This window comes from Palaemon carinicauda, chromosome 32 (assembly GCF_036898095.1).
Source record: "Palaemon carinicauda isolate YSFRI2023 chromosome 32, ASM3689809v2, whole genome shotgun sequence".
Lineage (NCBI taxonomy): Eukaryota > Metazoa > Arthropoda > Malacostraca > Decapoda > Palaemonidae > Palaemon > Palaemon carinicauda.
This window is the reverse complement of record NC_090756.1, coordinates 77,918,689-77,945,685: the sequence shown is the minus strand read 5'-3', so window position 1 is coordinate 77,945,685 and position 26,997 is coordinate 77,918,689. Positions and strand designations below refer to the sequence as shown.

Sequence of the window (26,997 nt, the reverse complement as noted above, 5' to 3'; positions counted from 1 at the left end):
CCGAGAGGAGGAAAGTCTCCAAAGCCTTCCTATTGCTCTCCTTGGACAGATCCTCAGAGCGCAAAAGGATGCCCAGAGATCCCAGCCAAACGTCCAGCCACGAAGTTGCCTGCATGGCACTCTTCGCGACCTTCTCAAGGTTCAGGATCTCCGACGCCGAGAACGTCACCTGCCGGGCGGAGAGCTTCTCGAGAGGAGTTCCCCTGGTCAGCTCTTCCACGGAATGGTGGAGCGGAAGGGCCATACTGAACTCCCCCATGATCTCAAAGTACCTCCTCTGATGTACTCGAGGAGGCGGGAGAAGTTTGAACCCGGCAGAAGAACAACCGGAGGAGGCGAGCTCGGAGAGCTGGGCTTCGACCCTGTCCCTGGCCCCTTTCACCCCTTTGGACCAAGGCAAAGCTGCGCTGGACTTAGGGGGTTTCTAGGTGCCGTAGACTTGGTCTAGCACCGTGTCCTTGCGCGGTGGTGATCCAGAGGCTGATCTGGAAGTCCGCGTCCCTATCAGTTGGCCGCGCTGATGGTCCCTGCGAGAATGGGGATCGCGGAGGCTCTCACGCGAAAAGGCATTCGAGGAATCGCGTGTGGAAGAATGCGCGTGGGTGCGTTCGCTCGCGGGCGAGGGGGCGCGTGGGCTCGCGGGCGAGGGGGCGCGTGGGCTCGCGGGCGAGGGGGCGCGCAGGCGAAGAGACACGATGGCGCGTTGGCGACCGGTCGCGTTGGCGCGCACGTGAAGGAGCACGTGATCGCGTAGGTGAAGGAGTGCACTGAGCACTAGGCGACCGATGGCGGCGCGTAGGAGACCGGCGATGTTCGGGCGAAACAAGTCGCGAGCGTTTGCCAGGCAGAGAGCGCTGGCGCGTTGGCGAGCGATGACGCGTGTGCTCCGGAGAACGACGGCGCGTACCACGGACGGGCGAACGACTGTGCACAGGCGAGTCGGAGACCTGGGGCGATCAGACTTAAGAGGGCGATGGTGCTCAGGAGAGCGTTCGCGCACAGGCGAGTGATCGCGTGGGCGCGCAGGAGATCGTTGGCGCGTAGTAAGATTACTGCGCACATCAGAAGAGGTGGACGGAGACAAACGCGCAGGTGAACGCTCGCGAACAGGAGCTTTGGCTCGCTGTTGCGCCGGAGCAGAAGGGCGCGCAAAGGCGCGTGGGCGAGGCAACGGTATGGAACCCTTGCCTAAGTCCAGATCTGGCGATCGTGGACGCGGTGGTGATTGTTGGCGCGCTGGGCGCGCATCAGGCACAGGCTGAGCAGTAGCCCGGCTGCGTACAGGAGAACGAGGGCGCTCAGGAGAACGTGGGTGCGCCTTGTGCACATCAGGAACATGAGGGCGCTGCTTCGCAGGAGACCTGCGAGGAGGAGAGCGCTGGCGAGCAGGAGATCGCTGCCGAACAGGAGAGCACTGGAGAGTTAAGTCCGAAGACTGTAACTCTGGGGAGCGCTTGTGCGCTACTGCACGTGAATGCGCAGGTGGGCGCGCAGGGGAACCCTGACGCGCAAGAGACTTACCCACACCGTGAGTAGAGTCCTTTTTCCCCGAAGGGATCGGTTCCTGTTGGATAACAGGGTGAGAAGGCGCCCAAAGCGCAACTGCAGCCAGGAACGGAAAAGGCAGGTCGGAAGGTCTGGCAGGCGTAGGGGATCGCGAACGATCCGCGGAGAGGTCAAGGGGCGCTGCTGCGACGGTCTGCTCCTGACGGGAAGGCTCCTCCTTAGGGGGAGGAACAGGAGAGGACGACCCAAAGAGGCGCCTCTTAACTACCTTATAGGGAGTAGGAAGTCCTCTGCTGTGGAGAGGCCGACGGGCCTTACGTCGAATATGACCACGAAGAAGGGAGTCCGGGTCATCAGTCCTCCGAAGAGGAGTCTCTGTCAGCACGCTCCCCCGAGAGGAAGACCCGCCCGCAGGAGAGACCGTGGGACTCCCCTCCCCCCTCGGAGGATCTTCGGAGGGGGGCGGAGAGCCTTCAGCAACGTCCGCAACAGGAGCAGTATTATGGGTTTGACCAGACCCGTCGGAAGGCTCGGCCAAAACAGTGTCGACAAAATCCGAAGGGAATACCTCCGGTATTACCGGCGACTGTTTGACCGCAGCCCCCAACTGGATCAGGTCAAACAGGGCTTCCTTGGAGGGTGAGTCCTTAAGCCCCAAGGAAGCCCAAAGCTGGAACAAATCATTATTAGATACAGTTTGGTCATATTCATCAAATTCCAAATTATCCTCCCTCGGAGGAGAAGAGGGAGCTGCCACGCTAAGGGAGGCAACGCCCTCTCCCGCACCCCGAGGTCGGGAAACACCACTAGGGCCTGCGCTACCACTCGGCAGTCTCACAGGAGAGACCGATCGAGTGGGAGCTTCGGAGGAGGTTCGGGCGGCGGAAGAGGAGTCCTTAGAGCCTTCCTTCTTCAAGGTTGCCCCTGAAGGAGAACAGTCTCTCTTGGACTTCTTCTTGCGCAGACGGCCGAACTTCTCCTACTGGGAGGCAGACCACTCCCTACACTCACTGCAAGTATTCTCCCTATCACACCGTCGGCCTCGGCACTGCGGGCAAAGGGTGTGAGGATCGGTGTCCTCCGCAGACATGAAGGTCCCACAAGGGCGGCCGGCGAGTCCAGGGCACTTGCGCATAACGACAATAACGGTCGAGGCCAACTTGCAAACACACAGAAACTAGAAAAAGCAAAAAAAAAAAAAAAAAAAATTAACGCTGTCATTAACGAGGACGAAAACAGCAACGTTTGTACTTCGTCCGAGCCAAAAGTGAAGTGAGACAACTCACCGGTGTGTGGGGGGGGAGGGGTAGCAAGCTACCCCTTCCCTACCCCCTGCTAACTAGCGGGAGGGGAGTTAATCTAATTGCTCGTCATTTTAGCTACACCGAAAGAAAACTCTATGTAAATAGCGTGGTTTGTATTTCGGTTACGGAGCAAACCTATTTTGCTCCCATTGTAATCTAGTACAGGCCACAGGAGCCTCCTACTACCCAGTAGTTTAGATGAACACTGATAGATGGGGCTTCTGTCTAAAGTTACTTGTTCGAACAGAATAAAGGGCTCAATGTTTTATATTTTAAACCACTTTTAATTTATTTTCAACATTGGAACATGCAACATAATCATAGCTCTTATTTCCCTTATCATATTAATAATAAAAGGTTATGGTAGAAATGTGCATTTGATATATTTAGTTTGATCACTGGAAATGGAAGCCAAGTCCATGTCTAAACAGATGGTGGAGCGCGAAGCTACAGCTCATCCTTTTGTTAAGTGTATATTTAAACCTTTAAGATTGTATAATTGATAATCAACGTTGAAACACTAGCCTATGTGGCTAATGCGTGAAGTGAAACATGTTCCGCTTGCCATAACAAAGGAGCCATTAGATAATGTTTAATCACAAGGGAAGCAAGCATACGGCAGAGCACACACAAATAAACCATTACAGTGGAACCTCTACATACGAATTTAATCCGTTCCAGAACCAACTTCGGATGTAGAAATTGATCGGATGTCGAAACGAAATTTCCCATAAGAATACATTGAAATAGGATTAATCCGTGGTTGAGCCCAAAAACCTATGATAACTTCTAAATAAACTACTACACATAATTTTCCCATGAGAATAATGAACACTAAATTAGATAATAGACATGTAAATAAGAAGAATAGACATGTAAATAAGAAGAATTAGCAAAAAATGATAAATAAGAAACGGGTTTTTAGCGTCACTTTACCTTAGAAACTCCAGCGCAGGTGTTGTTAGTCTTGCTATGCAGAGAGGAGACGGACGGGCGGCGAGGAGGTAGAGAGGTTAACTACGATAAACGTACACTACCGTAACTTATTCTAACTTACACTAAGTGAACTTTAACATAACTTAGCTTTTTTTTTTTATAATTTATATTTTTTTTTTACATTTTCTTTTTTTCTTTTTGATGATTAATTTTAATCACTTTCACTCTCTACACTTAAAATTGATTGAATTTTTTTCTCTTCACTCTTTGCTGTTTTCTTTGAACCACTTCCTTCCTCTTCATCACGAGTTCGCTTCGTAGTTTTTTTAAAGAAGCTATCGATAGAAAGTTGCTTGGTACAGCTTTTCAGAATGTTTCGAAAATAAGTTAGGGAAACATCATCAAACTGCGCAGCTACACGACAAACCTGCAATTTCTTTGGATGGTATTTGTCGATGAAGTCGACCACGTCTTGATATTTTCCTAACACCTCTTTTATTTGCGCGGAACTTATTGCAAGTTCACTCATACGGACGCCACGCTCATGCTTTTCAATAATTCCTTGCTTTACTTCTAAAGAAAGCATTCCCTTATTCCTTTTCTCACCACTACCACTACCACTTGCGAAACTAAGCCTTTTAGGACCCATGATTTTCGTAAAATACCGTAAAAGGATGAATGTAAAAAATCACGATTAAAACACAATTAATAGCAGAACGCACAGGGCACAACCACATAAAGCCAACGAGAACAGAGGACTGACCAGAGCCACGCTAATTGAGGGTCCCTCCGAGGTTGAAGTGCTGCCTTCTATTGGCGGAAATAAAAAACACATCAGGCGCTATGAGCACCGACTACGCATACGAGTATTGTTTACTTCGGGTGTCGAAAAAAAAATTCGGGTGTAGAGTAGGAACGTGTTCGAATTGTACTTCGCGTGTCGAAAAATTCGGATACAACCGGTACGACGAAAATTGCTACTTCGTGTGTCGAAATAAAATTCGGGTGTAGAGTCAAAAATTTGCTCGAATTTTACTTCGGATGTTGGAAAATTCGGATGTAGATACGTTCGTGTGTAGAGGTTCCACTGTAGCTCAATTAAGTAAGGACGTATTGGTAGTATGATGAAAACTGTTATGAACGACTCCATAGAAAATGGGATGGAAAGTCACATTTTTTATGTGTCCGGAAGTCCGGGCAAACAAAAGCTCCAGTGTTTCATTACTGTTACTCAGTTTTTGTATTGGAAACTATTTCTTCATGATGACTGTTTGTTTAGGATGATGACTGGTGGAAAACAAGTTTAAAAAAATACCTTATATTTTAAGGAGTTTTGATGACGATACCTAGCTCAAAGCCATAGCATTTCAGTTATGGTAGTCGACCCACCATAACTCAAAACTATGGATTTCCTCCAAAAGTCATTATCAAAATTGTTCAAAACATCACTCAATACATTAAAAATCCGTCTTATTTTCTACAAACCGTTTATTGCACCATTCCATAATTTTACCGAATGGGCTACGTCAACCAAGACCCCATGCAACTCGCTTACCCTCTTGGCAGAAGTTAAGGTGAGAAGAAAAACCATTTTAAGGTAAGGTCACGATCTGAAGTCTGACATAAAGTCTTGTATGGTCTCCTTTCAGGGAACAGAGGGACTTTCACCACATTCCTGGGAGGATGCCTCACCTCCAACTAAGGGCAAGGTTGTTCAAAACTCCATAAGAGCATAGACAGGTCCAACGTAGAGGAAATCTTTATTGGTCTAGCAACTCTAGCCTTTCACAGCTGAAACAGCAGAGTTCCCACCCCCAGGTAAAGTAAACCATCACTCTTTCCCGAACGCCTTCTGGAAGAGGCCTCTAGGGAAGAGTACAAGGGAAGAGGAAGCAGGCTGAGACTTCTTAGACTTTGAGGAGGACCCAAAAGGTGAAAAATCCCTATTGGCCTTCTTCTTTCTGCTGAACAACACCCATTGGGAAGATGGCCACTCACTAAGAGAAGCCTTTGAGCATACATGTACTCTGCATGACTGGCACAACCTAGGAGGATCATCATTCACATTACTCATAAAGATGCCGCAATCCCTGGGCGGCAAACCAGTACATGTCCGTATGATGACACACGCAAACAAACAAGGCCAGAAAAGAGAAAGAACATTAAGCTAATTTTCCAAGTTAAATTCAAAAGCAGAAACTTCCAAAAAAACATCCAGACAGATGGGAACAAGTTCACTCTCTTAACAGCAGAAATCCAAGAGAGGTTACACCGAGCTAGACGTCCTGTAACTACCCTGCTGGATGTTACACCTCGTTAAAAGTTTTAACTGCCGTATTCCAGCCTTTGCTCTTAATCATCTCCTACAGTAAAGTACAACGATTTGTATTTGTGTAAAAGAAAATGCCCATGGCAGAGGGGAATAGATGCATCCCATTTAATATCTATCCTTGAGGAAGGAAAACCTGATACAAACATCTAAAAGATGATGATGATGTAACTAATACCTTTTTAAGTAAAGAGATGTAAACTCTTTACCCATGAAGCAGAGAATAAGTATATAGGCATGTGCTTTTGTGTAATTACTACAGAAATTATGAGAAACTTAGTAGTACCTCACCTTGAAAACTCGATGGTGTATCCTGGGCTGACATAAGTACAACTAGAGGTTGGCCAAAGTAATGTGGCATGTTGGCAAACACGGGGGAGTTGTCAGAATCCACCACAATGAAGAGGGGCTTCCGCGTGAAGGCGTACAAATCTCCCGGATAAAAGCAGTGCATGTCTTTCAGCTGCATTATTCGCTTATTTGTGTGGTCTGAGTCTCTTTTGCTATTAGTGACTACACCTCCAAAATCGTAAGCGGCTGTAACCCAATACAGAGAATTTTAGATGTATTAAATAAGTCACAACAATTAAATTTATAGACATTAACTATGATAGTAGTGACTCTTCTTCACTGGAATCAAATCGAGATATTGAGATATGATTTAGATATACTTTGCAAAAATAATAAACATAAAAATACAATCCTATATCTTGTCAAGTTAAAGTAATTTACAGTTATAGGTATCATATTCCATTTTTAATTCATTCTTACTGATACCCTCATATTAGAAATATAATACAGTGCTAACATCAATAGAAAATCAAAGCATATAGTGGATGTGTTTCATCTTTCAACAGCTACAGTGCAGAAAAGGCAAACCAAACAATAAAACAATCACTGAGAGAACTTATACAGGACACATACACTCACACAAAAAATATGTATAATCTTATACAAGTAATGTACACTGAAGCTACAATTTGAACACCTTTCTGTGATTTAGTAACACATGAAATAAAAGCCACAACAAGCAAAGGAAAATCATACAAGGACTGTTAAACTTGATCACAACCTTCACTTTCACAAGTATCTGTGCTGCATTAAAGCCATGGGTGAGCCCAGTGTCCAAGACAGATTTAAGGAGCTCATAATGAATATCGCACTGAAAACTATACAGGTACAAAAATATAGCAGCATAATAAAGAGAGAGAGATTTATATTCTACAGTAGGAGATTTATTTATTAAAAAAAAGGCAGCCATCTTCTGTCCTCACATATCAAAGACTCTCTGATGAGCAAACTAAAACACCAACAACATAACTGGCAAGTAAAAGTAATACTAACGATCCTGAGGATGTTTTGACGAAGTGAAAGCCCCATCGGCTGAGATATAAAGGAGCATTGCACCATTGGCTGGTAATTCCTTAAACCCAGAAGCTAAAAAAACCATTAACTGAGAAAAAGTTGGCTTGTAGAGGAGATATTTGTGAGGATTCTCTCTCTTTAACGTTCTACCCCCGGTATCTCCATTCTCCTGGGAAAAATAACACTCACGTAACATCAAAAAAAGAAGGAATTTTCACTACAGTCTATTTTTCACATTTTCTTTAAATATTCACTAAACTAATGTGTGAGTGGAAAAAAAGCTATTTCATTTATCAAAAAATTGTAGTTACTCAACTAAATTGTAAGGTACAATTGTGACATTGCAAAATATATTTCTTAAAATTGGGTACCAAATACAAAGCTTATATCTTGACAGTCCATTAATAACCTGATGTCAATTGGTATACAGTACAACATTTCCACATAATAGAATAACAGTTTCTCAATGAACAGGTACTATGCAAAGATATAATTCTATTTCCTACACAACATTAAGATAGCCTTTATCAAGGGTAATACAATATTGGTAAATTTAACATAAATGTAAACTTGGTCATTAAAATTATACCGTCATAATTCACACTTGAATGAATCCACAATTATTCCTGACACATACAAGGGCTCCAACTTATGACACTTGGATAACCATGTGAAATATGTAACTCCACAAGGACTGACGTTCTAAATTACCAAAGGCAATTTTCGCTAAGTAACGTATACTAGTTAAAACAAACTCCGAGTCTTTTGGGTAATAGAAACTAGAATTAGCACACCTTTTCAAATGGCTGTCATGTGGGAAAGGTTAGACTATTGATATTGGCTATGTTCTTCTCAGTCACTGTTTATGCACATGTTCTGATTAAGCAGAGAGAGAACACAAAAGTTCAAGAGTAATTTCATGATTGCTGGTGATAGCTATGAACATTTCATGAGTGATGTTAAAAGCATTACTTGAAAGAGAAATGTAATTAGAAAAAATGGTTTATTATACAATATATTTTCCACTACCTGACATTCGTACTACCTTTGTTTGAGTGCCCAGGCATATTGCTCCAACAAATAACATTTTTTTTCCTTTGGTTGATTAAATGTTGTGATGTTTTGCATACCTTGTCTACTTCTTGCTGCCATCACTACCAGGAATGTATTTACTAGGGACAACTACACACACACACTCTCTCTCACTCAAAAAGTAATCTTTTTCCCTGTTGAAACAGATCCCAGAAATGTTTTGGGACACAATGTAGGAAGAACTTAAGTCAAACTAAAGGGCTCATGTAAGTGCTTGACATTTAGTGTCTCTGTAAGACACATAAGTTAGATTTGGACTATGATCTAAAATAAGGGTTGGAGAGAGGTAAAAGCAACACCATTATAACCAATGACCTTCAAAAGCTCGGTGGTATTTAGATGCTATATGATGAAAAAATATAAAGATTTCCTAATATGAATAATCTCAAATTTGTCTTATTTAAATATAAACATATAAATATGAAATTAACTTGGCCGTAATTGATATTTTAAGTAGAGTAAATTAAAAGATCCTTATATTTTTTTTATTGGCGCTTTTTAAATATCATGCATTTATATATAACTAAAGTATCATGAATAACAATCTCTAGCTTAGCAGTAAGTAATGTCGTTTGCCAAACAATTAGAATAAAATATCCTTTTGAATCTTCTCTAGCTTGGCGGTATCTAAAACTAGTCACTTGGAGTTTGTAACCAAAAAGTACTGTAAATCTGGTCCCGGAAAACTGAGATTCACTTTGAGAGAAATAAGGCAACAAAATTCATCTCTAGAATTTGTCATACAGAAAGTCCTCAACCTACAAACTTAATTGGTTCCAATTTTGTTAAATTTTAACCTGGGTTAAGCCTAACCTGAATTACATGCCTATGATTTCCAGCTACCAAAGTCTACAAATTGTCAGGTTACATATGAAATAGATATCAGGTTATTACAATGTTGTTTCGCTCACTGTATCAAATGATAAATAATATTGCTTTATTACAGTATTTCTTTATCTTATCTTTGTTATTTTCTGTTGGATTTGTGTTCGTATCTCTAAATGTTTGTAGGTTAAGGACGTTCTGCATACAATAACAAGAAATAACCCTGACCACCACCATGTCGTCTATATAAATGCTATGACAATACGGACGGATCTCCGGAAAAATTCATATACAGATGACAAAAATACTTGAAAGCAGCACTCGTAGAGTGACTAAATTATGCCCACATCTGGGAGGGGATGACACCGCTGCTAGACGGCAGGGAAGAGGAAAAGGGAATGGAAGTTACGACTAATGAGGATACGTAGGCAAATATCAAGGAGGTAAGAAAAAGGGTAATGTCTTTCCACTGCTGGATTGACTCATCTCAAATAAAGGCTCATGACTATTGTTAACATCAAAGCATGAAAAACTAAAGAAAATATAAAGGTATAGTAAAAATAAAGACTTGTTTATCTGCGGTCATTATATTTCGGTAGGGTGAGGGCATGGTTGCGTAATTATTAATCATTAGGTAAAGTAAACTGTATAGATGTTTTTTTAACTTTTAAATATTTACCCAAGAACTGTATTTGTATTTCAAATACTGTAATTGTATTTTGATTATATATTACACTGAAGTGAATTTATTGTACTGTAATGATGATAACAGTACTGTACATGTAAATCTTATACTGGCCATATTGTGTCCCAAAACATATACGCCTTTTAATGAGCTGTACAACGCTAACTTGCTAAGTATGAAGAATACAAGTAGTGTATACTGTACTACGTATCGTTGTAGTAATAACAAGATACTATCCAGTATAATGATGATATTAACAATACATAAGTTAAAAACCAAACAATAACTTTTATCATCAACACTTACAAACTCTTCAACGCTAGGTCTGTCACGTCATATCGTACCCATATTGTATAACGATGGTACCAATGAAAATTATTGAAAAAGACTTCCAATACATACAATGTGCTTATGCAATATTGTATTTGAAAATATAAAATGCATAGATAAAATTATTTTCTCTCTCTCAGGCTGAAAAATAATGAAGTTAGAATTTATATAAAATTTCTAATAATCAGACAACTATCAATAAAAAACTTGCACTTTTTTTTTTTAAAGAAAAGCTTATAGAGAAGGATGATTAAATACATTAAACTCGATTCAATTTTTGTTTCACTTCAGATAATTTTACTTTTCTTAAATACCATAATTCTGACAATAAGGGCAAGGACTTTTCTTTGGTTCTCGGAAAACTGAAATCTGTTTATATTTTATTTTTGCCAACTTTTCTTTTTGGCAGTGTAGGTGAATTTTCGTGTATAATTTTCTAAAATACTGTTGTGCCAAAAGGTCAACTGTGTATAAGTGGATCTGTGGATAAAAAGGTTGGTCAGACTGCACTGCAGCACAGCTACACCACAGAGAAATACAAATAAAACATCAGAAGAAAGAAGATTTCTATTACCTAATGGAAAGGTGAGGCGCACAGCCAATATTGATGACCCCAGAAACATTAGAGTATTGTAGGAAGAGATTAAAGTGAACTTTTTTCTTCTTTCTGGCCGTTATCCTTACATTAAGGAGTCGGGTGCCTGATGTACCCTCTAATAGCACGAGGCACGGTTTGCAATTTGGCAGAGGGTTTTTACGATCGTGTGCCCTTACAGGCATCAACCCCAGTTATTGGTGGTGGGCCTAACCTTTGACTAAATAGTTCAACTACAAGGCACCATTTCCCTCAGTTATTGGCAGTGGACCTTCTAACCTTTTGCTAAATAGAAAGTCTGCAAGGCAGCAGCTGTCCTTTAAGTCACTTCCTACGAAACGCCGGACATACGATGGTAGTGTTGTTACACACCTACCACAGGGTAAGATCAGTGAACTTTACCAAGAGCAAAGTTTAAAGGTACCTCAAAAACAGAAGTGGCAAGTGGCAGGTCATTACACTATCTGATGTTCTAGAGACTAAACAGATACTGTACATATATGACCAATGCCACGACTCAAACTAACCAAGGGGATTATGCAATAGCTCTAGTAAATTGATGAGCCCACCAAATATTCAATCCCTGGCTCTTAAGACATTAGAGTCATGTTTTTCAGGAAAGTCTACCAGGTCATAAGCAAGACTTAAATTCTTGGCCAAAACAGACGTTGAGCAGCATAAAAATAATATTGCTATAACATGATAAATTACCAAGACAGTAATCATGGGAAATTAATTACTAGCTCATTAAAAGGAATAAGTTTAATGTCAACTTAGACTTTACAGAAATTTGAGGTTCATTACCAAAGAAATAAAAAAAATATGTATTTACATCACTAAGGAATTTAAAATATCCAGAAACACTAAGTGAAGGTTGAAGAAAGAAAATATCTATCACTGGTAACACACGAAGTAAGGGCTACACAAGGACCAAGAACCAATAACATCTAAAATTCAGATTAAAAAAGAAGATTGAGTCAGATTATATCAAGTGACTATAGATGGTAGTTCTTGATAGAGGGGCTCAGTTTGATTAGTCCCAAGAGTTAAAGTCATGGCAATTCCTCAACACATAGAGGGGCTCAGTTTGATTAGTCCCAAGAGTTAAAGTCATGGCAATTCCTCAACACATAGAGGGGCTCAGTTTGATTAGTCCCAAGAGTTAAAGTCATGGCAATTCCTCAACACATAGAGGGGCTCAGTTTGATTAGTCCCAAGAGTTAAAGTCATGGCAATTCCTCAATACATAGAGGGGCTCAGTTTGATTATTCCCAAGAGTTAAAGTCATGGCAATTCCTCAACACATAGAGGGGCTCAGTTTGATTAGTCCCAAGAGTTAAAGTCATGGCATTTCCTCAACACATAAGTAGATTGAAGGTCAACACAGCCAAAGCACTGGTCTTACAATGGGGAGGCAAAGTCGGTCATCAAATTACCACAAGCAGGTTCACAACTGCTTCAGGGGCTCACGGAACTAGGAACTTGCCAGTGTTCTAACACAGGCACTCTTTAACTTGACTTTTCCAGTCATGATCCAATTTAAATAAGAAAAGGACAGTACGTGATCTGAATTGTAGTGGTTTTTAACACACCTTTGTATTTTTTGTTATAAGAAAAGTAGTAAATTAATTGCACTATGTTGAACGCAATCATCCCGCACGAGGATCCTTCCGAAAATTGTTTGTGCATGGACCAGATTCACCGGTGCCATGGTAACTGACGTGACGACTTCAGGTCCCTATTGATAATTCTTTGTTAACTCTTCTTGATTATCATTTCTCCCATGTACCTAACATTTTTCGTATTTAAAATAACAGCAAAACCTTATTTATGTCTGCAGTCAAAATACATCTCACATTAAACATGAAAAGGTGCAGAAATGAGAAAATGATGTGTGTTGTATAAAAAAAAATGCAACATCCTAACCTTTCTCACATGGCCAAGAGAAAAAAGGAAACATTTGTCAATTCTAGCCATGCGTACTTAGACCCTTTTATATCAAACATGGATTTCGCCCGAGATATGATAGTTACTGGCTTCCCAGGCCCAAAGGGAAACTCAAATTTCAGACACATTAGATACTGGTTATAAGGATTAATTACAGCTATGATTATTCACACTCATGTACAACTAAACTCTTTCTCTGAATATTCAACCTTGATATATATATATATATATATATATATATATATATATATATATATATATATATATATATATATATATATATATATATTCACAATTGGCAATAGTCAAAGTTTTAATTACCGTTTGGTTCAATTATTGCAAAATATTATTTTTCACTGCTTACGTCAGTCAAATATTTTATAACATACAAACCGTATTTTAAAAGTACTTTCCCTAGACAACAGCATATAAATAAGCCATCCAAAACTAAACCTAAATAACCAATGAAGATTCAATAACGATTACAAAGTCAAGATGAGATGCTATGGCAAAAGGGAAGAGACAACTTCATTTACCTTAGGTTTCCATATCCTAATGGTATCCAAATTTTCAATTTTTTACACATATATATATATATATATATATATATATATATATATATATATATATATATATAAATTATTAAAATATCTTTAATATTTCATAGTACACACACCAGCTTAAAAAAGCCCTAATTTAATTATAGGGACATGATCCTTAACTAGAATCTGCTCACTCAATAGGAAGATTCATTCCTATGTTGGTAAGAACTGTAATCCTTGTAAAGTAAACAGATTTTAGATAATATTAAAATGGGAAAAAGAGGCTATATACTGTATTTTGATGAATATATAAAAAAACTCTTTTTAATGATGAAAAAATTTGCTCAGAAAGCTTCAAAACTCTCTCTTCGAAGCATTTATGACAATCGTTATAATGCTATTACACATTCAAAATGAACCGGTGTCAATGAAATTGTTAGAAACTGGACCAAATAGCACTAAATATTTATTGCATGAGCCAAACTTTTTTTGGGTACAGATCATGAAGACCAATTTTCCAAACCCCTGCATTTGGACAACACTATGGCGGGAAAATAGAGACCTTATAAGACGTTCAACCAAAGAATCTCTTGAGCATAAATACAAGCATAACAGATTAGTAATTGAAAGGAAACTTCCAAGAAAATCCCTTATGAAAATAAACAAAAGAAGGAAGGAGGAAGACTGGACTAAAGCATAATTGAGGAATAAACTCTACACTAATTCGCAAATCTTCCTAACCTCATCATTCATCCATGAACCCAATAGACCCAAAAGAGAACCTCTCAGTCCCCCTGCTATGAATTGAAGACAAACTTAGTTCTAACAATTAATCCAAAACCCTCTATCTCCGCATAGGTTCTCTCTGGCACTGTACAGGAACACAAGGGGATTTGTTAGGTAATTTAACATCAGGCACCCGCCCAGACCTGTCCCCTCCTAGGCCTACTCCATGTCCTGGTTCACAAAAGGGGCAGTAAAACATTGGGCAGGTTATTTTGATTCAGGGCTAGATAAATTATCTCAAGGCAATGTTTATTCATTTGTGTTTTTCCTAGCTATAATAACCCGAGTCCTTTAACATAGGATATATCCTCAACGGCACTGCAGTGGCCATAGAATCATCAACAAGGTTCTTAGTTAATGACAGGCGGAGCAAGAGATAAGACCTGCCCACAGACCTGCCACAAATTATCACTTTTATCCTTGGGTCTGGAAATAAGAGGCATGGTTAGGTGAGAAATTTTACATAAGGACTTCGGTTTGTATAAATGTGAAAAGTACAAATTATTTATAAACTTTGTTATTTGTTCCTACGCAAAATACAAACCTCTTATTTTAGAAAAAAGGAGATGCACTCTTTGGTGGGAAGAAGTCCCTAGAACCAAACTAGAAGGTTCCTTTCCTCCCTGGACATGTATTAATCCTTACTGTTAACAAACAGGAGTAAGAAAGAAGACTCCAACAATCTCCTAACAGATAATCATAGGGATGTAAAAGATGTAATGGCTTCATGAAGTACTGGGTTAAAAGGAAGCTAGGAGTGGGACACAGAAAACTTGTTTTCCTGTTGAATCCATAGAAGGTCTGATGAGACACCCCATCCTCCCCCTTGCCAGGAGGATGGAGGAGTTGCTCTTAGCAGACATAATCTGCTAGAAAGATCTTTTCATGTAACTCACCTACATTAGACACATAATCAGTACTTATTTGTTGCAGCTGCTGCATCCCATAGAGAGGGGAAAAGAGGTAAGAGAGCCGGTCATTTTACCTATCTTCAAGATTTATGCTAAACATATCTTAGAAGAAATGCACATTAAGTTGAGTAAGGTAGCCGATTAAGTACCACAACTACTGAACAGCCACCTCAGGACCAAAGAAAAAGGGGACCACAGGTTTGTGTTCAGCTTCCTAAAGTAAAGCTCCTAACAGGCCTAGGCTTGCAAGTTCTTACTCGAGATGGTAGAAGTACGCTCTGACCAAAGTCCCATCTGAAAGCAAGAACGATCAGCGTATGGACATTTCCTTCTTGATCCTCCTTGGGCTAATGAGAGGGTGCGACACTTGCATGAGAGGTGTCGAGTCTGCAGTGATCTGATGTAACACCAGGCAAATTCACGTCAACTTACACAAGGAGATATGATCAAGAAACTCCAAACTGATGTTCAAGAGCAAATGATACTGGAGCTTCATCACACAGTCAGTGAGAGGAAGAAGGAAACAAATCCCATCTCTCAAATGTTTGGCACCATCAAGAACCTGAAACTTTCTTACACTTTTGCCAATGCAAAGAAGAGAGACAGTCTTTTGGGGAAAACCCTATAATACCCACCTCAACCAGGACTTTTTGGGCTCAGCCCATGTCGTCGTGATGGAAGTTCCTTCAAAGGTAGCTTCCTAGGTATATTTGACTACAGTGATATATCCCAGAGAATTTACCAAAGGTATCCACAATTCTAACTCCTGGAGCGAGTATCCCTTAAAATTTTAAAAAGGGATATCGCGTAATATCAGAGGACGTATTCTTGACACGTCTCATGGCTATCTACACCCCCAATAGAGCTTTCACTTTGAGGGGCAAGAGAAGCAATAATAAGGAGAGTCGTTAAAGAGGCGACACTCCTATTGTACTGTAAATAGTGTGCCAAATCGCCACCGAGCCATTCTTTCTCTCGTAGCTTCGTTGACCAGAGTTATCCCGTGTTCTCTCGAACTATTTTGGAGTTTTTTTAACGCTATGATGTCTTCACCAGCCTCATCAGCTTCTGAAAAGTTAAGTAATATCTTTATTTTGTGTAAATGTAAGCTCTTGCCAGTTTTTGCTTTTCGATTGAGATCGTAATTAACGTAACAAGAGCTGTTGCCAGCCGGATGGCGTCATGGACGCGGTTATTCTTTCTGTAAATTTAGTTAGCCAGAACGACCCTTTCCCGGTATGATTCGCTTTAATAACTTTAGCTATTTAGAATTTTAGCTAGGGATTCTTATATTATGTCATTGTTGTCGTGGATTTGGCTAATTATTTCGAGCCTCACGAGTGCTAGGCTTCCTAGCCTAGGCACCTACACACTTCATGCATGATATAACCTTCCTGGTAAAGTTTTATTGAAGCACAGGCAATATTTTACACATTTATGATATTACTTTATTATGCTTTCCTCTTCCAAGATAGTATACAGAGTTTCGGTGAACGATTCTCAATGCTCCTAGGCTACTAGGCTAGGGGCTTTAGTATACTTTCATACATGTCCCTATTTCTCTTGTATTGTCTTTTAAGGGGAGACTGACACCTCCTATACCTTTTAAGTCGATACTATCTCCTAGGAGATTTAAGAGCAATCCCCCTTCCCTCTGATTAGCCTAGGCTATTCTCAGTTTTCTTTGCTGTGAACCGAGTTCTGGCAAAGTTTTACCGAGACGTTCCGTTTTCTTTCTCCTAACCACTGAGTCGGTTTTGAGTTTAGAACGGGACATCAGAGTAATAAGTCTGTGTTAGGCATCTTCCAGTCTTGGCGAAATGATTTCCCATGTCAGGTTAAGCTGCTCTTACAGGAGGCTAGACCTCCCTAATCCATACTTGGGGGCTTTTGTATGACAATTCCCCCTTCTTTGGCCTAGCAGACAGTCCTGTGCTGGTAGACCTTAGACCAAAGAAACGACTTCTTCACTGCCTAAGGTCTCTGGCACGAGATTCTGTTCTCTTGTGAGATGGTATCCTACGGACGCTCTCTCACTTGACTAACCCAACCTGGGGAAATGATTTATCCTACCTGAGGTTACTCCATGAGACCAGAATCCCTTAGGTTAAGTAGTGCCTTCGGGCATTACCTTACCTGTAGGACACCTACCCCCTCCCCTCTATCTTTTTCGTGTTGAATGAACCAACACCCTCCTGGCTGTCATTCTACATTGACCCTAAGGGTTATTGTAGGACTGGCTGCCGGCGGGTGCCCTCATATTCTTTAGTGTGTTCTTCAGTCCTCCCTTGGACTGCCTTCCATAGCCCCTATGACTGGGATATGGTTGGGTGGAAGCCCGAATTTAATTCCCCCTTCCACCTGAACCCTCATTCTGGATGTAGGCCGGCAAGGCTGAGCCCTTGTCTTCCTCCATCCTCTCTTTCTCTCTTACTCTCGTTACTGGGCCTTGTCAATTGTCTGCCGGCCGGCAGTTACCCTGCCGCCGCTTACTGTGAACGTCGTTGATCGACAACCCAAAGACAATAGACATTCAGGGACCGGCTGCCGACTGCTGAGCTGCCGGCCACCCATACCTGGTCATCTGCCACCGGATCCTACTTGATGGAAGGATCCTCGGCTGCCGGCCGGCAGTGCCGCCGCCGGCAGCCGGCAGAGCCGTTTCCGGCGGCCTGCCACCCATTTTTATGAAGACAGTAATTGTCTTCAATAGCCCAGAATAGGCCGGCAGGCCTGACAGGACTGGCAACTTGTTACCAACAGTCAGTGCTGTAGCCCAAAGTTTTTCCAGCCTACAAGGTGCTTCATGGGCAGCCTATTGTGAGACCATCACATATAAGAGAGCAATTCTCTCTTCCATTAATGGTTATTATCCATTATTATCCTTAATCCCCAATATTGAACCTGGAAGATTGTGTCAAGAAAACACTTTATATCAAAGGATATCATCTTCCCCTAAGAATTCTACTTTCAATATTGGAGGATGTCATAGCAATTGGCTGGACAGGAAACACATGTAGGTGTCTTTCCTATCTCTAGCTTACCCTATCCAAGCTAATATTATTAATATTATGTATGCTGAAATCTGAGAATTTCACCGAATACTTATATGCTTTTCTTTCTTTACAGGAGGAGCATCCAGAGTGTGGGAACAGTTTTTGCAGGGTCCGTAGTAAGAACTTCTACAGACACGGCATGTGCAGGGCCCAGGGCCCATGCTCGCTGCGCAGTCACCAAGGGGGCTCTCAAGTACTGGGACCCGCAGGTATGTACCGTTTGTGAAAAACTGGTAAGAGGGGCTTTTGACGATCAAAAGTTCACTGAGTCAAGGGACGCAGCAAGGGAAATGCTGCAAAAATGGGTTAGGGGCTTCCAGAAGAACACTTCTGGCCCATACCTTCCTAACGAAAAGATGAGGGCTTGTCTTTTCCCTAGGGCATCTTCGGATGCGGTTATTCCCCAGGCTCAACCTGAGATTCCCCTGGTTCAGATTCCGGTTGAATCTGAAGTTTCGGATGCCTTAGAGAGCATCCAATTAGAGGACAACATGTCAGTTGTCTCAGAGGAGACCTTGAACAATCTCCTAGTGGAGGAATTGGATCAGGCGGATGACTTTCCACCTGAGACAGAAGTCGAGAGACCCGAAACGATTTCGGTATCATCGGCCACAGTGAATGAGCCGGTGCCTTCGACCTCTTCCACTGCACCCCAACTAGATTCTATCACGAGTACACTGCACTCGTTGTTGTCCATGGTGCAGGACACTCAAAAGAAATCATCCGAGAAGGAGGCCTCTCTTCGGACAGAAATGCATCAGCTAGTTGCAACACGTTTGGCCCTGAAGAAGCTAAACGTTAAGGATCTCCCCGCCTTCTCTGACGTTAACCCCTGGAGGTACGCTGAGCACATGCCCATGTCGGGGGGGAAGATCTTCCTCTCAGAAAAACTGGGCACTGTCCCAGTGGAGGAAATTGAGTTCTGGCCCAGCAAAGGGGCCTACCCCGATTGCTATGTCCGTCTTAAGACGTAACCTGCATCCAAAAAGGAGACAGAGCCGAAGGAAACTATTGTCCTTGAACTCTCTAAGGCTCAGGCCTTATATGCCACCACCTTAAAGGAGAGGGCCTTTACTAGCTCTAAGGTGCCGGCTCTCAGCAAGAAACACCCGTCCTTCATTGTTGACCCCAAACGTGCCTTTCCCTTTATGGACAAAGGGCTTAAGGCAGCCTCAAAGGCAGTTGAGGCAGGGAACCTACCCACCTCAACCAAGACTATCTCACACCTGGACCCAAATCCCAGGATAGGCAAGACTGCTCGAACCTCCCTATGAGTATGGACTGTTCCCACGAGGAAGAGAGATCGACACAATACCATGGTACCTCTTCTTCTCACCTTCTCTTGCCGAAGCAGAGAAAATTGAGTCTTGAGGGAAAGTACCTATGATGTTCTCCTCAGGTTAGTAGGAGGGACTGTAACCTGCTGCCAGAATGTCAAAAGTATCTGCCATATTGGAGTCATGGTCTTGCTAACAGCGTCCAGGGGAAACAGTCGTCCTGTCCATTCCATCACTTCCTCCTGTGACCTCTCAAGGCTTTGACAATCCTCAGGATCTCCTTCCTAAAGGAATTGAGGATAAAAAAGGTAATTGGCCCTTCTGATTCTGGGTTACCTAACGTAACTTCTTAGAATCATGATCATTAATAACCAAAACATTGTAACAACCTCATATTAATGATAACATTTACTATTATTGCACTTGCCTGATGTCCACTGCTTCTATCTCAAAGTTGTTCAAAAGACAATGCCTCTGCCAAAAGAAATATTTCCCTTTCTCTCTCCCTGTAAAATACCTCTTCCTTATGGAGGCCAATGCACAATCTGGCTGTTGATTTCTATGACACAAATTTCTTATTATTTGTCTTTCAGAATCATACACTCTGATGGAGGTCTGATAGTGAAAGACTCGGGAAAACTCGTAATCATCCAAGTTACCCAGTTGGATTCCAAACCTATAAAAACTATCCACCTTTCAAAACTAAAGTCTTATACTGTATAATAATTAAACCCTTGAACTTTCTAATTGAGCAAAATAAAGGTGTAATTTGAACTAATTATACACAACAAATTCTTATTTACACTATATCTTTGTTAGCACAGCAACTAATGCCAGAAAAAATTTCAATAACCAGGCGTTTTCTGCACAAAGCCTTGCAAAAACTGATTTTGTGAATAACAAAGTTTCTGATAAAACTCCTTCCAAAGAAAAAGGTTTCTCCACAAAGAGATGGAGCTGAATTACTCTTTTGTTAATTTGAACCCTGACGTCCTTCCTCTGACTGGAATCTAACTCATTATGTGACCTTGTTACTAAACCCCCTTCAGCAATGCTGCATATACGTGTTCATACTTTACCTTACTGTAAGAAAGAGACGCATCGTACATGTCTACATAATATTCTGTTCCTAACCAAGAAAAGCAGTTTTTATACATTTGGATGGGTTTAAGGAACAAAAAATTATGTAGACATGTACGTTGCTTCTCTTTCTTACTGTAAGGTAAAACGCGTACGTGTATACATACCAGTGCTGAAGGGGTTAACTAAAAACCAAATGTAATTTTAGAAAAGATGATCTGAAAGTCTAAATTAATAAACCAATTAAGAACTTTTACTCTCAACATTTCAAGGCTTTTTAGCATATAACTTTGCAGCTCTCACAGAACAAAGGAAACATTCTCTGATGTATCCCTGACTTTCCTCCCCAAAAAGTGCATGTAGAACACTATTCTAACATCTAGTGTCAAAATAATTAGTGCTGAAATTTGCAGATAAAATCTTCCTCCCATCCTAAAAATCACATTACAGGAAAAGATCTGTAGTTTATCAAGATGTTTATCAGATACTGTACTGATTTTAATAACCAATTTTCTAATGGTAAAATGGAAACTGTTATATCTATGAAATCTTTAAAATGTAAACTTCAAAAATTCCATAACTGAACTTTTTTAAAAAGAAATATTACCTCTTAGATTACCCTAGACTAACCTAACAACTGTAAGATTTTATAAGTAAGAATCCATGAATATATCCTCTACCCAGAAGAGAATGGGTTTCACCTGGATACTTGGTAAGACTAGCTTCTCAGTTAAGGCCTAAATGTCTGTAGCCTTCAGATATAATTTCTTCAAAAGGAAATCAAAATTTCAATAAACTATTCAAATCCATTCATATTACTAAAAAATTCATTGATTTGCTTCCTAATCTCCATCTTTATTGAATTGTATAGATATCTTGGGAATCTATTTTCTGGAGTTTTTCCCAGATCCGATAAAGAGCGAAAAATTTCCTTTACCGGGAGAAGTCGAGAAAGACCATCATAACATTTTCATAGGAGGAGGAGGAGGAGGAGGAGGAGGAGGAGGAGGAGGAGGAGGAGGAGGAGGAGGAGGAGGAGGAGGTTACTGCTTAGAGGGAGAATCTCCCTGAATGAAAACTTTGGATAAAATATCAATAGTTCTCTCTCTTGATTGGTGTTCACTATCACTAACCGAATCACTCAAGTTACACTTTCTGGACACTTGGTCATCTTTTCTTACACTACTGTACTGTATTAGGTCAAGTTTTGACAAGGAGCCTCTAGCCTCTATATAGTTCACTGCTTTGTCCTTTATTGTCAGTATTATTAAATAGATTCAGTACTTGCCCATACAAAACTGCATCTTTTTTATAACTTTTTGTGTGCTTTCTTGCATACTTAGCATCTCTTCCTCCTCACATGAAATATCCGCATTCTCTAGATACAGTAATGCTCCTTATTCAGTTCCAATATCATTGCTTTATCATAGATAGTGTTTTGTGGTAACCATACAACCTTCTAACCACTTCTCATCAATCTAGCTAAACACGTTACTTTCAGTGTTAAGATCATGTAGCCCTTGATCCGTCAATCTCAGCATATGCTCCACTTCATCTAATGCTTTTATATTCTTTTTATTGTTCAGAATTGTAACTGTACCAATTATAGATATTGCAGTACAAATATAAAGCTACTAATTCTATAAATTTGTTTATATTTAAATATGAACATACAATTTTCAACTGGATTACAAGTATTGCATCTGCCTTCCAGCATCTCTCGTGAACAAGTACAAACTAGACTATCACGCGAAGCCCAGAAATCAGTTATGCGGTCCTGATACGCCACTAACTCAGCGTTCACCCCGATAGGAATTTGGCAGCTCATTCCCATGGCTTTTTAAAGGAAAGGTAAAAGAACTCATCAATAGATAGGTTCCTTGGGAAAATTGAACCTGTGTAAATAAACACAACCAAATGTCCATAAAGTTTGAATTAAGTGATTCTGTTAGTGTTAGTGGAGCTCATTCAAAAGAAAGAACTCCCAATAATTCCTCCTCCTCTTCTCTTGTGTCTTTGGCACCAACCATGACTATTCTCAAAGGTAAAGAGCAAGTTAATTTTCCAATAATTTCAATTTTTAATTGAAAATTATGAATTTTTATTCATTTTTTTGTTAGTGATTATAATTTGAAAAATAGTTTTCAATTACAAACCCTTTAAAATTTAGAGTACAGTATATTTTCATCTAACGTGTGGAATGCATCGAGTCAATTTCATATATTTCTTATTGGAAAAACGGTTTTAGGATACGAGCACTTTAGGTTACAACCTCACACCCAAAACGAATTAAACTCGTAACCCTGGGTACTACTGCAATTGTGCAACATAAAACTGACATAAGGTTGCGTAAAACAGCGTGACGCAGATCTTATTCTTGTATTTAATATTTCAGGATAAGTGACGGCACTTACATATGCTGAACCAACGTAAAGAAGGGTATTACTGTATTGTATTATCAAATAGTCTGATCTTTTTGGATTTTCCTTTAAAAGCAAGTTTCTTCTTTGTTTTGCCCTTTCAATCTGTTCCCAATTTTCATTTATCAACATGGCAGAAATTAACTGAGAATTCTTACCAAGAGTAAATGCAATTATTACTGTATATTATGCCAATGATATTACAACTAAATCTAAATATGTAACAAAATATTGTAGTCATGTAAATGACTAATACGCTTACGAGTGATATGAGATTTGGGACATAGGACCTGGCACTGGGACCTATAACACTAAATTGCAAAAATATTATTTGGACAATACGCTACTAATCGAATTATCATATAAAATTGGATTTCCAATACAAATAAAAGTAAATTTCATCTTGCATAAATGCAAAATTAATTATTTTGAAAAAATACACTCTACAGTAAGTTGAAAAATCGGAATTGAATTCTTCATGGTAACTAGTAATACAAATCTAGTAATTTCTCAGAATAATTCATAATCACCTTGTTGATTTATTCATATCTAAAGATATCCAAAATAATAGTAAATTTATACCTCTAAAATCTACTATCTATATACCAAGGCACTTCCCCCAATTTTTGGGGTAGCCAACATCAAACAAATGAAAAAAACGGGACCTTTTCACTCTACGTTCCTCCCAGACTGACAAGGGACTGAACCGAGTTCAGCTGGTACTGCTAGGGTGCCACAGCCCACCCTCCCCCGTTATCCACCACAGATGAAGCTTCATAACGCTGAATCCCTTACGACTGCTACCTCCGCGGTCATCTAAGGCACTGGAGGAAGCAGCAGGGCCTACCGGAACTGCGTCACAATCGCTCGCCATTCATTCCTATTTCTAGCACGCTCTCTTGCCTCTCTCACATCTATCCTCCTATCACCCAGGGCTTCCTTCACTCCATCCATCCACTCAAACCTTGGCCTTCCTCTAGTGCTTCTCCCATCAACTCTTGCATTCATCATCACCTTTAACAGACGAGGGAGATAATTTCAAGTTATTTCATTTTCAATTTGCCTATTCCCAAAGATTTTCTACATGCAATATATTAAAGAAATTCCACTTTTCATGAACAAGGTCTCAATCCTAAATGAGAACAGAGGGAGAAACCTTTCATTGCACTTGATGCAAAAACCTAGCCAATTTGTTTATAAAATCACTGAAACTGTGAAAATAAGTTGTCTTAGAGAACATCTACAAGCAACTTGGAACAATAAGAAATTCTGTACCAAAACTTACTTCAAGTAACTTAATTGGATATAATTTACAACCAAAGTAAGTTTCTGTATACTTTAAGCCTATCTAGGCAAGCAACACACGCAGAAGAAAATGTACTAGACTTACATTAATGCATATAGTAGCTGAGAAAAGTAAACTAGTTAAAAATATAAAATGGGCCAGGCTCACTGCCAATCAATATATTTCTGGGTCGACCTGTGGCGCCCGGCGAAAAGTCCTTCTTGTATATCTTTTCTGATAAAACCTTCCAATTATACCAGAGAAAGATAAAAGCATGGAATGCTGAGGTTACAACCCTCGCGCGAGCACCTTTTGGGTGTCGTGTATAAAGCAAAGGCGCGTGAAATCCACTATTCACAGGTTGTCTTCCATTTAGTTAATTCCTTCGTCAAAGGGATGGGCCGATACAAAGGCCCTAGACAAACCCCCAGCGCCACACCACCCACGCCACGACGCGAGCGCCATCTGAACATCATCCTTCTTTTTGGAATCCAAAGTGTTGAATTGTTTTGTTGTGCTCTCGGTCTTTTTTATCAATCGTGGATTTATTTTGTCATGTCCGAAGCTCCATCTTCACACATTCCAATGTTAAGTACCATAGCTTGTTTTGACAGTTTTTTATTGTACCGGGCTTTTGTTTTATATCCAGTATAGTCTGTTTTATTATTCCCGTCTGGCCTTTCATGGCAGCCATTGTTTGTTCACTTGTTTGGGAATTCATCTTTGTCTGCCCGTTTAGTACTCTGTCACTTAGGTTCTTGGTTAAGTCCCTGGCCTTATGCCTTTAGAACCGTTATTATTTTTATTTTTATTTTTTTGTGTATTTATGCTCATGGTACTTTTTGCTAGTAAGTCCAGCCTACGAACGAGATAGCGATTTAGCTTTGTATTTGTTTAGTACCCGCCCCTCCGAGGCGTTCGTCACTCGACTGTGCTATTTATTTTAAGTTTTAGCAGTTGCTATTCTTCGATCGTAGTGTTTTATGGATGTACAGGTTTATTTTATACGTTTATAATAGTGTTGTGTGTTTTTTAGTCCTGTTTTTGTGTTTAAGAGAGCGAGAGCTTGGGGTCCCCGTTTTCTGTTCGCAGTCACGAGTTACCCCTTTCTCTCGTTTTCTTTCTTAGCTCCGGTGGGGGAGCGGATTTCCCGTTTTCCGTTTTGAGCGTTCAGCGGGTTCTCCCTCCCTCACCTCTCCCCCTCTGGGTGGATGATAACTTACGAGTTATTTATTTTTCGTGACTTTTCAATTGTTAGCGTTATTTTGGTCCGTGTTTCGTCCTCTCCCCGTTACGGCTCGGGAGTAGTTATGAACGTTTTCCACTCCGCCTTGAGTTATACTCCGCCATGAGGGATTCTCAATAACTTTCGTTCTATTGTTATATTTATATTGTTTACTACATGGGACGGGCTTCATATTGTTTAGATACGACCCTCCGGTGGCCCTTACTCCGGTCTCAGGCCACGGCCATATCCACAATAGCCTTTGTTATTACAACTGTGTTTGTTATTCACAATAATTATTCAGGACCTTTCTTCTCCCTCCGGCCTCACCGGAGATCGTAAATACGCTTTACTATAATCTAAGCTTTAGACTTTAGCTGCGGCTTAGCTTTTTATCTTTCACAATTGAATTATTAGCCACAATTGAATTATTCAGGGCATCTCATTATCCTCCGGCATCACCGGAGGTCGCCCAAACACTTCACACTTATAGTTGCCTTAGCTAATTAGCTAAGGCTCCTTTATTCAGGACATTTCATTACGCTCCGGCCTCACCGGAGCTCCGGCTTCACCGGAGGTCGCCCATACACTTCACACTTATATTTGCCTTGCCTTTAGCTAAGGCTGGTGTTTATATTTATTTTAAGGGCATGTCACTGCTTCCCCGACCCTTGGAGGTCGGCGGATTGCTTTAAGTTAATTATCCTTATGTCATTAACAGACATTGGGTGCATTACAAATATACAGACAATTGAATATTAAAGTGCCAACAATGGTATGGGGCGGTATCATCTTAAAGTTAATGTTCGGTTGTTTGGTCAATGCAATATGGGTGCTTAGGGAATTCAGTGAGTGCCGGAACTCTAAAAAATAGGTTTTTTATCCCTTATCAGAGTTTCAAGCAACACCAGACTCATGTCTCCTTTCTTTTACAGAAGGCCCGTTGTACTGCTGAAGGATGCCCTGCCTCGTTCAGCGACCCCGTTGGGCATGACCTCTGCCGGTCTCATGCTCACTGCTCCATTCCCTTTATCCAGGAACCGGGACAGGCCCAATACCCAGTTTGGTTCCCGGATTTGTGCTCGCTCTGTTACGAGCTGTCGTCAGTTCTGCTGAATGATGATGTAAGTGGGTTTTCCCTTTGTTCCTTATTTCTCGTTGGCAGACACTAATATAGACATGAATATGATATACACAGTATATTTGGTAGGGCAAAACCCCTCCTCCATCACTAATCACTGCAAATCTTACAGGCCGATGATGTCTCTCTTCGTTCAGCAAGGGCTACTCTTCGTCCGTGGGTGTTGGGCTTTGGCAGGAATGCCCCGTCTGGCGCACCCTATCTCCTCGATGGGGACATGGCCTCCCGTCTCTTCCCAGGCTCGACTACTGCTGCAGTCTCCCTTGACCTTGCTGCCCCTTTAATTGAAGAAGTCAGGGCTACCATTTCCGTGGAGGACGAACCCCTCGTACCGATGGACATGGCGGGTCTGGATATAGA

The 26,997-nt window shown here is 40.8% G+C and overlaps 1 protein-coding gene across 4 annotated transcripts in view; it reads right to left on the bottom strand.

Moving 5' to 3' along the window:
- The window catches only part of LOC137625394 (protein SCAI-like), a 273,253-nt gene that overhangs the window by 89,924 nt on the left and 156,332 nt on the right, over positions 1 to 26,997 (bottom strand). For 3 of the 4 annotated variants that reach the window (XM_068356266.1, XM_068356268.1, XM_068356269.1), the window contains exons 8-9: positions 7,420 to 7,609; positions 6,367 to 6,612 (exon numbers count right to left, since the gene is read on the bottom strand). In XM_068356266.1, coding sequence (XP_068212367.1) covers positions 6,367 to 6,612; positions 7,420 to 7,609 — 436 coding nt within the window. The remainder of the gene's footprint in view (positions 1 to 6,366; positions 6,613 to 7,419; positions 7,610 to 26,997) is intronic. The other variant, XM_068356267.1, reaches the window with a different exon arrangement.